This window comes from Oreochromis aureus, linkage group 8, assembly GCF_013358895.1.
Source record: "Oreochromis aureus strain Israel breed Guangdong linkage group 8, ZZ_aureus, whole genome shotgun sequence".
NCBI classification, from domain to species: domain Eukaryota; kingdom Metazoa; phylum Chordata; class Actinopteri; order Cichliformes; family Cichlidae; genus Oreochromis; species Oreochromis aureus.
Genome location: NC_052949.1, coordinates 8,938,936 through 8,952,998, shown reverse-complemented (window position 1 = coordinate 8,952,998; position 14,063 = coordinate 8,938,936). Strand labels below are relative to the sequence as shown.

General features: G+C 43.2%; 1 protein-coding gene across 1 annotated transcript; it reads right to left on the bottom strand.

Annotated features, from left to right (window-relative positions):
• Positions 1-8,165: 8,165 nt before the first annotated feature.
• si:dkey-21e13.3 (uncharacterized protein LOC100150043 homolog) lies at positions 8,166-13,274 on the bottom strand. The gene is made up of 5 exons (XM_031747069.2): positions 12,917-13,274; positions 10,305-10,412; positions 9,691-9,813; positions 9,410-9,535; positions 8,166-9,081 (listed from the first exon to the last, which is right to left on the bottom strand). The coding sequence occupies exons 1-5, from the start codon at positions 13,008-13,010 to the stop codon at positions 8,609-8,611; spliced, it is 924 nt and encodes a 307-aa protein (XP_031602929.1). The 5' UTR covers positions 13,011-13,274; the 3' UTR covers positions 8,166-8,608.
• Positions 13,275-14,063: the final 789 nt, after the last annotated feature.

Sequence of the window (14,063 nt, the reverse complement as noted above, 5' to 3'; positions counted from 1 at the left end):
CCGAAGTCGGGTCGCGGGGGCAGCAGCCTAAGCAGAGAAGCCCAGACCTCCCTCTCCCCAGCCACCTCCTCCAGCTCATCCGGGGAACACCAAGGCGTTCCCAGGCCAGCCGAGATATAATCTCTCCAGCAGCGTCCTGGGTCTGCCCTGGGCCTCCTCCCGGTGGGACATGCCCGAACACCTCACCCAGGAGGCGCCCAGGGGCATCCTTGTCAGATGCCCGAACCACCTCAACTGGCTCCTTTCGATGTGGAGGAGCAGCGGCTCTCTGAGCCCCTCCCGGATGGCCGAACTTCTCACCCTATCTCTAAGGGAGAGGCCAGCCACCCTTCGGAGGAAGCTCATTTCTGCCGCTTGTACCCGCGATCTCGTTCTTTTCGGTCACTACCCACAGCTCGTGGCCATAGGTGAGGGTCGGGACGTAGATCGACCGGTAAATTGAGAGCTTCGCTTTTACACTCAGCTCCCTCTTCACCACGACGGACCGGTGCAGCGTCCGCATCACTGCAGCCGCAGCACCAATCCGTCTGTCGATCTCCGGCTCCCTTCTCCCATCACTCGCGAACAAGACCCCGAGATACTTGAACTCCTCCACTTGGGGCAGGAACTCATCCCCGACCCGGAGTGGGCACTCCACCCTTTTCCGGCTGAGAACCATGGCCTCAGATTTGGAGGTGCTGATCCTCATTCCCGCTGCTTCACACTCGGCTGCGAACCGTTCCAGTGCGAGCTGGAGGCCCCCACCCGATGAAGCCATCAGAACCACATCATCCGCAAAAAAGCAGAGATGAGATTCTGAGGCCACCAAGTGAAAGCCCTCCGCCACTTGGCTGCGCCTAGAAATCCTGTCCATAAAAATTATGAACAGAATCGGTGACAAAGGGCAGCCTGGCGGAGCCCATCACCCACCGGAAACAAGTCCGACTTATTGCCGGCAATGCGAACCAAACTCTTGCAACGGTTGTATAGGGATCGAATGGCCCGTAACAGTGGGCCAGACACCCCATACTCCCGCAACACCTCCCACAGGACACCCGAGGGACACGGTCGAATGCCTTCTCCAAGTCCACAAAACACATGTAGACTGGTTGGGCAAACTCCCATGCACCCTCAAGTATCCTCGAGAGGATAAAGAGCTGGTCCAGTGTTCCGCGACCAGGGACGAAAACCGCATTGTTCCTCCTGTATCCGAGGTTCGACTAACGGACGAACTCTCCTTTCCAGCACCCTGGCATAGACTTTCCGGGAGGCTGAGGAGTGTGATCCCCTATAGTTGGAACACACCCTCCGGTCTCCCTTCTTAAAGATGGGGACCACCACCCCGGTCTGCCAGTCCAGGGTACTGCCCTGATCTCCACGCAACATTGTAGAGGCGCGTGTCAACCAGGACAGCCCTACAACGTCCAGAGCCTTCAGGAACTCGGGCGGACCTCATCAACACCAGGGCTCTGCCACCGAGGAGTTGTTTAACTGCCTCAGTGACCTCGACCCCAGAAATTGGCGGGTCATTCCCTCATCCCCAGACTCTGCTTCCTCCTCGGAAGACGTGTCAGTGGGATTAAGGAGGTCCTCAGTATTCCTTCCACCGTCTGACAATTTTCTCAGTCGACGTCAGCAGCGCACCGCCAGCACTATACACAGTGCAGGTAGAGCACCGCTTTCCCCTCCTGAGACGCCTGACGGTTTGCCAGAATCTCTTCGAGGCAGTCCGAAAGTCTTTTTCCATGGCCTCTCCGAACTCCTCCCACACCCGAGTTTTTGCTTCAGCCACTGCCTGAGCCGCATTCCGCTTGGCCTGTCGATACCTGTCAGCTGCCTCTGGAGTCCCACAGGCTAACCAAGCCCGATAGGACTCCTTCTTCAGCCTGGTGGCTCCCTTCACCTCTGGTGTCCACCATTTGGTTCGGGGATTACCACCACGGCAGGCACCAACCACCTTGCGGCCGCAGCTCAATGCAGCAGCCGGCAATGGAGACGCTGAACATGGTCCATTCGGACTCAATGTCCCCAGTCTCCCTCGGAATGTTGTTGAAGCTCTGCGGAGGTGTGCGTTGAAGATCTCGCGGACTGGGGCCTCTGCTAGACGTTCCCAGCACACCCTCACTACGCGTTTAGGTGCACCGGGTCTGTCCAGCGTCCTCCCCGCCACCTGATCCAACTCACCACCAGGTGGTGATCAGTTGACAGCTCAGCCCCTCTCTTACCCGAGTGTCCAGAACATATGGTCGCAGGTCTGGTGATACGATTACAAAATCGATCATCGACCTGCGGCCTAGAGCATCCTGGTGCCACGTGCACTTATGGACACTCTTATGTTTGAACAAGGTGTTCGTTATGGCCAAACTGTGATTTGCACAGAAGTCCAATAACAAAACACCACTGGTTCAGATCAGGAGGCCGTTCCTCCCAATCACGCCCCTCCAGGTCTCGCTGTCGTTACCCACGTGAGCATTGAAGTCTCCCAGTAGGACAACAGAGTCTCCAGGTGGGGCACCTTCCAGCACCCCCAGGGACTCTAAGAAGGCTGGGTACTCTGAACTGCCACTCGGCGCATAAGCGCAGATGACAGTCAGGACCCGTTCCCTGACCCTGAGGCGCAGGGAACAAACCCTCTCATCCACCGGGAAAAACCCCAACGCACCGGCAGCAAGCCGGGGATATTAGAATACCCACCCCAGCCCGCCCGCCTCACCAGGGGCAACTCCAGACTGAGACAGAGTCCAGCCCTCTCCAGGAGACTAGTTCCAGAGCCCAAGCCATGCGTGAGGTGAGCCCGACTATATCTAGCCGGTACTTCTCAACCTCACGCACTAACTCAGGCTCCTTCCCCACCAGAGAGGTGACATTCCATGTCCCTATTGCCAGTCTTGGCAGCCGGGATCGGTCCGCCAGGGCCTCCGCTCCTGGCCGCCGCCCGACACACATTGCACCCGACCCCTATGGCGCCTCCCTGCGGGTGGTGGGCCTGCGGGAGGATGGGCCCATGTCTCCTCTTCGGGCTGTGCCCGGCCGGGCCCCATGGACTAAGGCCCCGCCACCAGACGCCGCCCTCGGGCACCCTCCCCGGCCTGGCTCAGGGCGGGGCCCCGTAACCCTATCCCGGGCAGGGTAAACTGTTCCCTCGATGTTCTTTTCATACGGGTCTTCTGAATCGCTCTTTGTCTGGTCCCTCACCCAGGACCAATTTGCCATGGGAGACCCTACCAGGGGGCAAAAGCCCCCAGACAACATAGCCCCTGGGATCCCTGTGACACACAAACCCCTCCACCACGATAAGGTAGCGATTCACGGAGAGGTAGATAGTGCAAATAGTATCTTTGCTGTCATGTTAGTAGCATTGGCACTGTGTCTGTGAGTGCTGACACAATGGTTCATGTTTGCTGCTGCAACTGTGTTTAGAGTAATTTTTAGTTGGCAACAATCTTCCTGTTTCTTCACCAAGCAGCTTTATAATGTAATTTTTCATATTGTCTGGTCAAACTGCAGTTGGCCTCAGTTTGGATGCAGTGATCTCAGTTGTTATGCTTGCTGTCAGTAATCATAGGTGTAGTCACTTGTCATAATGAGTCTCTACAGTTCTGACTTTTTAAAGTATCTTGATTATTCATAACAGGAAGTACTCTAATTGTCAGCTTATGAATAATTCAACAATAAGCGGTGATACAATTTTGAATCACTTAACAGTGAAGTGATAATGTTTTCAGTACACAAACTGCATGTAGGTTTAAAAATCAGTCCTGTCAATACTACACAGCATCACTGGAAGAAATGAGTTGTATTTGTTATAGTGAATCTACCCAATATTGTACAAGTTCTAGAAAATCTGTGTTCCTGTTGCATTTTTTGATCTTCCTCTCCCAGTCGATCTGTGTTGATGTCACTTTCCCCTAGCTTTAGGTTTAAACCTCTTCTCAAACCTCTTGTCTAACTTTTCTGCTAACTCTGCGTTCAGTAAGGTGCACAATACAGTCGGTGGATTTGTCCAAAAACTCTCTTGCACTTGACAGAGGAATCGATTGGGTAATGCTAATCTGGACTCTCTGCTGATGAGAGTTGTCATTGACCTGTCACAAAGGTCCATAAGTGAGAATTTGCCTGACTGAAAAGGCAGCAGGGTGTCAGAGAGGGGGAGAATTTTGTTTTCTTATCTGCTTGACAATCAAACCTGTTATATTTAAAGACAAGGAGCAATCCCCCGAGGAAAGCTCTATCAAAGTGATTTGACCCATTGAGTGGCGGATGGACACCCAAGCATCGTGCAGATGCATGCAGATGTTTTTATGGTTTTGTTTTGCTTGTTAGTTTTCTGTAGTTATTTGTAGTTTGTCCGTATCAAATGAATGATGCGTGTGGTGTCAGTCAGCAAGCTGTGTCACTGTATCTATCCCTTAAGGGTACTATAGGCCAACAATAACAGGGGCCACGAGAGGGAAATGAAAAAAGCCATAATTAGAGGCACAGTGAAATCCTAATGCAATTACATGGAGTTCTTTGTGCAGAAAACAACAGGATTAAAGTTTAAATGACTTATTTGCAAAGACAAGCAATATAACAGTCTTCAGCCATGTTATCGGGGTTTGAGGGCACAGAATGCAAAATTCATCATGCATTATTAATAAGTTTTATATTAAAAATAATATATGCACGCTTCCAGCATCTCCCATTACAGAGTAGAATTGGAGCTATTGATTAAACATTTCATGTGTGCAGCTCATCATATGTTTGTTCAAAGACAAAAACAAAAACTAGGAAAACAGATCTTGACTATTTTTTTGGCAGCTAGTCAGCTTTTACTTTTGTTATCCTTTGTCTGTTATCCTGTGGTATATGGAAGACTAATGTGCTAAAATTTACACAAAAACAATCAGAGAAATTTTGATTTAAAACACCTTTTCAGAGACATTTTTTATCTTCTGCCACTTGTCCGGCAGAAGATGGATCTGGTCTCTCTGTGACCAGCAGAGAAGCCCAAACCTCCCTCTACCCGGACTACCTCTTTGTCCTCTCCCGAGGACACAACAAGGCATTCCTAGCCAGCTGAGACATATAATCATCTCTCCAGTGTGTCCTGGGTCTGCCCCAGGGCCTCCTCCCAGTAGAACATGCTCCAAACACCTCACTTAGGAGGTGTCCCAGGAGGCATCCCAGCCATACCTAAACCACCTCAACTGGCCACCTTTCGACGTGGAGGAGTAGCGGCTCTACTCCCAGCAAATTCTTAGCCAGAGACTATTAAGAAGAAGCTCATGAACTCATTTCAGTAAATACTGACTGTAGAAAACATTTATTCAGTCATGGGTCACTACCCACAGCTTGTGACCACAGGTGAAGTTTCATAATGTCAGTCCCAACTAGTCACAAGCTTTGATTATATTTAGCTCAACAGCTGCCACCAAATTTACTAAAAAAGTGACTTTTAGCTAAGAGTAATTATGAATTATCATCCTATCACAGAACACAGAAGGCAAAAATGACATATGTTGTTAGCTATACAAGGCTCTGTATGCTTTAACTTACCTGTGCGCTACAGTTTGCATGTAGTACTGGTTTGCCTGTCAGTTTTTTGTAAGCACACAGGTTTGTCTGCTGACTGCAAAGCACCAGCTACGCATTTAAGGCAAACTTTAAACACACTCAAAAAAGGACAAGAAGAATGAGCAGGCTCCTGCTGGTATCTGTTTCTTTCTTCATTCAAGTATAATCCAAAGAATCCAAAGGACCAGGGCTCTCTCTGACAACTGCCAGTGTTCCCAGCTATAGCTTTATAGTTGGCCAAAAAGACCACAAAAAAGGAAATGTGTCTCTTTCTGAGGCCATCTTTCTAAACTAGCTAATAAAGCATATGGAAACAGAGTAACTAACCACTTACTTTGATGGTTGCTAATTAACCCCAAATCTTTACATCTAATCTAATTTTTTAAAAATATATAGCCTGCTCAGCGAGCTTTAAAAAAGCTAGAGGGTTGTTTACAAAACCTGCTGTTTGAAAGTTTTTACAACTGTCCTCTAGCCATAAAGACTGCCATTATTATTTTTTTCAACCAACTTGTTGTGTTGAAGTGTGCAGAATGCTTTTGGCTAAAAACCACAAAAACAGCATGCTGACAGAATTCACCAAGTAAAGAAGGTAGTCTGCTGCTTTAAATGAAATCCTATCTAAGAGCTTTTTCCACTCTTTTAACCTAGTTAAAACTTCTCAACCTTGAGGCCCTGATTCATCAGACATAACTTGACCAAGTGTCTTTAGATTTAGACAGGCAATCATGAGGTAATTATCCTAAGTAATGAGAATTAATAAATGGTAGTCTGTCTATTATCCTGTGTTCTTATGTAAATATCCATTTCATTCCCCCAAACAAGACCTCAGCTAAGCGGTTTTCACCATAGGGCAATCAAGACAGTCGTTAGTAACAGGTATGTGCAACTCTTGTCTACCTGTAAATAATTCCAAAGGCTCATCTCATCTCACATCAAATATTTAAGTGGTTCCCAGAGTAATAAAGTTAGGATTGATTAGAGGACGTGCCCCTGCGTTAGAACGCCTCAGGCGGGATGAAACCAATAAGAGAGGTAATTATAAGAAGAGAAATGGGAGAAAGATCGAGAAGCAAGATACACTTGACTACACTTGTGTCTATCTTTGTGTTGGTATTTCTAGTTAACAAATGTGCAGGCAAGGGATAAGCGTTCAGTTTAACTTAGGTACTGTCACAAACTGCTTTCATATCTGCAAAGCACGGCAGACTAATTGAATCTATGTAAATATCTTTGCATACCCGGTGAGGTGTGCAGTCAAGCGGCTTGTCATTATTAAATTCAATCCATGTGTGAAGGCGTATGTTCAAAGTCAACAACTGCCTTTAAATTTATTCTATATTTAGATTATATGAATACTATACAGGTAACTCCAAAGCACATGTCTGCCATCTAGTGTTAAGCTCTAGTAATCACACTGTTTCTGAGAGGCTGCACATGGCTGTTTCAGTGTGGTAGATGCTTTCCCAGACATTTCCCCTGAACTCTAAAAGCTGCTTAAAATATATTAATAGTCCAGGAGCAGATATAGTGTCCCTGTAGTTTGAAGCTAAAAGGGTGAAAATACAGAGTAGGTGATATGGTGCTGGAAATCCTGAATAACGTTGAAACAATGAATGAAGAAGAAAGCATAAATATGCAGGTGTCAGACATATCATCTTATTTACAAGAAACTTGACCAGCATGCACGAATGGGGAAGAAAGTGTATTTAAGTGACTTCAAACATGGTGTGGTTGTTGGCACAAGACACATTCTCCCACGTACTTCAGAAGCTGCAGGTCTACTGGGATTTTCCAGCGCTAGGGTTTACAGAGAATAGTCTGAAAAGAGAAAACATCAAGTGAGCACCAATTCTCTTGCTGATAAGAGGTCAGAATGAGTGCGAGATTGTGGCGAGCTTATAGAAGCTGATAGAAGGGCAATATTAACCACTTATTGCAACCAATTTGTGCAGACGAGCATGACTGAAAGCACAGCTCTGAAGCAGATGGGCTTGAGCAGCAGAAGTCCACACCAGGTGTCACAGCTAACATGAAACTGAGACTATAACTCACACAAACTCACCAAAATTAAAGAGCAGGAATGAGGATTCTCAATTTGTGCTACGACATTTAATCGTAAGGTCAGAATGTGTCAGTAACATAAAAGCACGGATCCATCTTAAACTGCATGGGCAGTTCAGATGTTATAATGGTGTGATAAATATTTTCTCTGCATGTATTTGGAACCAACTGAGTATTGTTTAAACACGATGGACGGATAAATCTGCAGGAAGCGCATGTTCATGTTGATACAGACCCAGCACCTTGTTGAATCTGTGAAGAATTAAGGAATTTGTGAAGGCAACAAGAGGTCCAACCCAGTAATAGCAAGCTATAAATAATAAAGGGGCCAGTGAGTGCACATTTGTAAGAAAAAAAGAGAAAGAAACCGAGTATATATATTTAAATGAAAAATGGTCTGTTACTATCTCAATTTGCACAATCTTAAAAATTTGCTAACAATGTTTCTGAACGTTCGTTATTCATGCTTGAAAGTTACTTTAACAATAATAATTGTGAAGTTTGACTTCAGCACAGACACTTACACACATAATTTGAAATTATTTTATTATTTAAAGCTTCCCAACGATATCCAAACGTTCAAAGATTTAGCACAAAGTTGAATTAGCGATAACACATAGGAAAACAACATTATCAGTATTGCTGCCTTTGAATAGGAATTCACAATTATTTCAAGCACTTGTGAAATAATTCAACATGAAGAGCATCACTATAGAAAGTTTTAGATGTAACATGATTTATAGTATTTGTATTTTATTTTTGATCTAATCCTTGATTCACTTATTGCCCGAATTTAAACAGCACAATGTGGCACTAAAACAGCAGAATTCCCTAATCCGTGTCGTGATGCATGTAGTTGCAAAGGTTAGAATTTCTGAAAATATACATATAAATAAATAAAGTTCCTTGATTGAACCTTATAAAGTAGATGCAAACAAAAAGAAGAAATCCAAAAATTCTGATTAAAGTAAACAGGAAGAGCCCAGAGACATTTGTGTGCGTCCAGATTTCAGAGGAAAGTGTGGAACACACGGGTCTTCAGACTTTTCGTCCGTGGAATATTCCTTGTAGAGAACTTGATCAGCTTGTACAAATTTGAGCAGCTTCCAAAGCTGGAAAAGGGGGACCAGTGAGCAGTCCGTTTGTTCCCATGAAGGTTCCAGAAAGAGGACGAGCAGCGCTGGAAAACCTCGATGCTGACTGCGTACTGACCTGGCCCCCACTGAGACACACGCACCAGAGTCACAGAAGAGTCAAAACCACAGGTGTGAGGAGAAACGCCGTGAAACACAGACTCCCCCGGCCTCACAGATGCTCCTCTCTCCCACACCCTTCCGGCCTCCTCTGCTAATCCCATTCCACTGATGTTACAGAGGGCCTGAAGGCACACATCCCCCAGGGCCTCCTTATCAGGAAACTGGAGCAGGATGGCAACAAGACGAGGCACCGCACCTTGGCGTAGTAATAATTCCTGCAGCTTAGCTGAAGGGGAAAGTGAGCACCGAATATTAAATCAATTTATTGAGCCAACTTTATTTATTTACTTTATACAGTTTGAACTAGAAGAAAACACGTGGGACTTGTTTTAAACAAATTTCCTCACAATGTCAGATTTTTTGTAAATCAAACATTTAGCAGAAACCCTGTTGGCTGCTTTCTATTTTCCATAAAGAGAATGAATAAGATTGTAATTTCTATTTCATTACTCTTTAACTAAAAACAATAAATGCAGGACATTTGATATATAGCATAAAGCAAATGTAAAATGTGTTGTTAACTTTGATAGAAGCTTCAGACTGTGTTAACTTACAGCTATCATAAGACATGCGTGAGACGGCCCTCGCTGCGTGGAAAAGCAACTCTTGGTCTGAACTGGTCAGGACCGACAACAAAGCTGCAACCAAGCCTGTGTCACCAAAACCTTTACGAATCACAGCTGATGGGAAAAAGAAACCTTGATAAAGTGTATTGATAAATAATATACAGCAAAGAAAGAAGACTTTGTATTAGACTGATAACTCTTGAATAGCTCTTTGCATTAAATAATAAACTGTACATAGATAAAGAACAATATAAGCACCGATTACTTACATTCCTTGGCAAGTTCAGCCACTAGTTTTGCAGTCAGCACACTCAGAGGCCCTCTGCTTCTCAGGCTCAGAGCAAGGATTGGCAAGATCCCACTGATCACCACCTGCTCAGCAGCACCTTTCTCTGGACACAAGTGGAATTGCATATTTAAAAATAATTCATATTTTTGACACTACCAACACTTGTTGGATTCCCTTTATATAGCCTTAGAAGAGTTTGTCTCTTAAGAGACTGCATAGACTGTATGTCAAGTAACCTGAACTAAATCTTGTAATCTGTTTTTTTTTTTGCATGACCTCTCTGACCCTTAATTACCTCTGCCGCCTTCTTATCCCGCTGTTGACTTGCTGGGAGACACAAATATAGCTTAACCTCTTCTTAGTGCTTACAACTGCCTTGTACATCTCGCTTCATGGGGCCATTTCTTATCAGTGTGGTTTGCAACCTACGATATAGGTGCTGTTAAATATTCCCACATATTCGTATATATTGCACCCACCTGTGATATTAACCGCTCATTAGGTTTACGTCACACACAAAAAACAAACAAAAGCCATCAAATATTCTATATTGCTTTGCATAGTGTTATACCTAAAGCAACTAAAGGAACTTACTCTTCTCCTTAATGCTGGCCATCACTGTGTTCAGATGGGGTTTAAGCTCATCTTCAATGAGCTCCACACCGAGGACTCTGATAGCGCCTAAGGCATTGTTTAAGTTGTCTGCAGAGGCAATCAGGAAAATGGAAATATTAAAAATTATAAAAGGATAGCATATGAATGTTACAAAGAGCTGGGCAGGGCATGAAACAAAGCATGACACAAGAGAAATAATGTTTTACTGCATTTTGAACAGTAAATATAAGAATATGAAAAAGGTGCTCCTAGTGTAAAACCTCCACACACGAAATCTAGATGTCAGCTTCTTTCTTGTTTACATTCAACTGATAAGCATGCTGAACCATGTCATCCTATGAGAAAAGCTCTTTGAAGCTAAACTTGTGCCCGGTGCTGCTTTGAGTCACATGTTTAGCAGTTATACTGTTTACTGTTTATTAGCATTCTGTTTGTTAATGCTGTCACACAGAAAGAGAAAGCCAAGGATTAGCTTAAAGCAGGGGTGTCAAACTCATTTTACATCAAGGGGCAGACCAGTAAAACCACTGCCTACAGTAATGACCTAAAGAATACCTCCAATTGGTTCTGTCTTTCTTTATTTAGAAGTCTATAGACAAAAAAAGTACAATTTTACAATATGTCTCAGCTTTTCTGCATTATAAAGAAATGCTGCTGTAGTAAATGTTTTTTTTAAATCCATCAACAAAACTTACTGGGCGAGTAGTAATAATAAAAAAGCTTTTATTTTTCTAAAGTAATGGTTTATCTGTTACTTACTCTTACTTACGGTCTTTGTCAGTTAGAAGACAAAATAAATGTAAAATAAAAAATAAAATAAATGAAAATACAGTTTATGCTCTTCTTCTTTAAAATTTCTATATTTTTCCAGAGTTATCCAATAGGCCAGACTGGACCATTTGGTGGGCCATAAGTTTGATATCCCAGACTTAAATAAAACAAACACAACGATTAACTCTGAACAAGCAGTGTCTGCATGGTGATATTTGATAACAAGCAATACGCGCAGGTGAGATTTTGTATGCCAAACTACAAAGATGGACAATTTAAAACTTAGAGCTAAATCGAAAGTTGTGGGACTGTGTTTGGAGAAGGGTTAGGGTCAGGTTTGTACCAGATGTACAGGATTCTACTTAGACCAACAAAGACAGTGCAAAGTTAAAAAGCATAAAATATTTTCCCTAGATAGAAAAAAAGACATAAAAAATGATCTGATTTAATACATAATCTGATGTATGTGGGGGAAAAAGTTTGTCACTAAGGATAGTCAAAGTTCATCCTTTTAAAAATAATGGTATATAACGGTACCAGCTTTATCACAGGTCATCTGAGTCTGTTACACACTGTGCAATGATGTTTAAAAAAAAGGTAAGCTGAGTATTAATAAGTAGGATGTATTATATATAACATTCAGAGAATTAAGGTCAGTTTTGTAAGCTCTCAGATATACAATGTCAGCATATTATATTATTGGTAAAAAAAAAAAAAAAGGTGTTACTGTGTTTTTGTAAAACTGTATATAAAAGGATGTCTGGACAAATACTGAGGATCAGCATCAAAGCTTACTAATCATAAGAAGATACTCAATAATATAATATAAATCTTTCATAAGAAGAGGTCTGCCATCCTTACCGGTTATAGCCAAACAATTTGGATTTGTAATTAGTTGAATTTACTAGACAACAGTCAAGTTTGTAGAATAATAATATCCAACTGCACCACCTGCTGAACTTGCATTAAAGGTTTTGTTGTGTATATATACACTACTATCGGTATATAGCCTGCATACACTTGTGCAAAGCAGAAAAAACAGGGTTAACGAAACAGTCCTACAGTAGAAGCTTGGCACACCTCACTGCTGACTAATCAAATCTGATTTACACACTCTCTTCTGCTGTGCCAATCAGTTCATGTTTGGATACAAAAATCATTGTTTGTACAGAAAAGATGATGATTCACTAAGTATAAAGCTTCAGTTAGAATGTTGCTCTTGTAACATAACTGTGATCAGATACATTTCAGCTTTGCTCACACTGTGAAATCCATTTAAGTGAAGACGTAATGGAGTGAAGTTATCATGCACTTAAACTGTATTACCACACTGCAGTGATGTAAATGGAAAAGAATCCGTGCCATTGTTGTTCATGGTTGTGCACTGTGAAGCTCAGTCTTAAGGATTGTGCAACTGTCACATTGCACAGAAATTAACAGCACTGATGGACTGATGAAAACGCATGTTGATGAACCTAAAGGTTGAACATAGCATTACCAGTTAAAAATTGTTTTATGAAGATGGAATGGCCCTTTACAAATTCATAGAAACTACATGAGAGCTTGTTGGTTTGAATCTCTTCTTAGTTGTAAATACAACTAAAATTATTTCAAACAAGACATCTAACATCTTATTTACCTAAGTGAAGACAGTTTTTATGTGAAGCACAAAAATAACCACCACCACCACCATGCAGGTGCTATTCCCTATTGTTAGTGTTGCAATCACAACAACATCAAGAGCCAATATCTACAATCTGTGACTACTAACAATTTTCTTTACAGTGTAACATATTCAGTGAGGCCACTCTTCTACTCACCATTTGGTGTGTAAGGTTGCAGTCGACTGGATCTGTTTTTGTCCCTCTGGGAATGCAAGTGTTTGTGTGAGAGGGGCACATTGGGGTGCCCCATTGTGCTCCGTGCTGCCGTCTCTGGACCAGTCGTACCTATCTTAGATGGACATGTTTCTTAAAAGCTGTCGTCTTTTTTTCTTTTAGTGCCGTACGTTCGAGTCATTAGCTACTGCTTGGAGGACCCCCTATTTCAACTTACATGTCCTTTTGACGACAGCATATTTCATACCTCCCTGCACTGTTGCTTTTTTCCCTCTGTTTTCCTACAGGTCTATCTACTCTGGCTTCCTTGTGCTCCAGCTGACTCTGTGTTCCCTGTCAGGGTTAATACAGAGCAAATCCTCACTAAAGCTGTTCTCTCTTCCACTCACCACTTGTGGATGTGTGTGCGCGTGCACTGTTAAGGTATTAGCACTTGGCTGACTCTGCTGAGTGTATTTCTATACTCCCGTAATGCCTTTCACCTTCTATAAAAATCTAAGTCAAAACAGCACAGACAGATGGGCATCTGTTCTTGTATACAACTCTATTATTAGGTGTCATTTTTCCCCGTTGTATCAGTTTGGATTAGAATTGAATCTGATGAGTTTATTACAACAACAGGTGAAACGCACTGAAAAGCAGTTATTCATCTGCTTATAAAACAATATTCTTTTGAGAGGTTTGAGTATTTATATGGGTTTGACTTTGGCTAGTACAGCTTTTCTAAATGTTGCCGCAGACTGCAAATTTGCAAAAACTACTTTTCTGGATTTCAATGAACAAGGTGAAGAGTGGAACAAACTGCATCTATGCAGGCTGAACCCTCCCCTGCCCCCCGGTGCCAGACACCACTGGATGGGACACGAAATAGGTCAGAGTTGAAATAGCCTTAAAATGGGGACCTACAAGAATGTTAAGCTGGTGGTTACAATTTTGTTTTCAATCTTTAATCCAACTCTGGCACTCCAATCCTTCTCTATTACATTATATCATCAGGGAACTGATTATTTTAAACTAGATTTATATCCCCCCCATGTACAACCAAATCAGCTCAAGCAGTGGGGTGTCCATTAGTGTCTGGCACCATTGGTTGCAGGTATTTTGGGATGTAGGGTAGGGTGGTGCCACC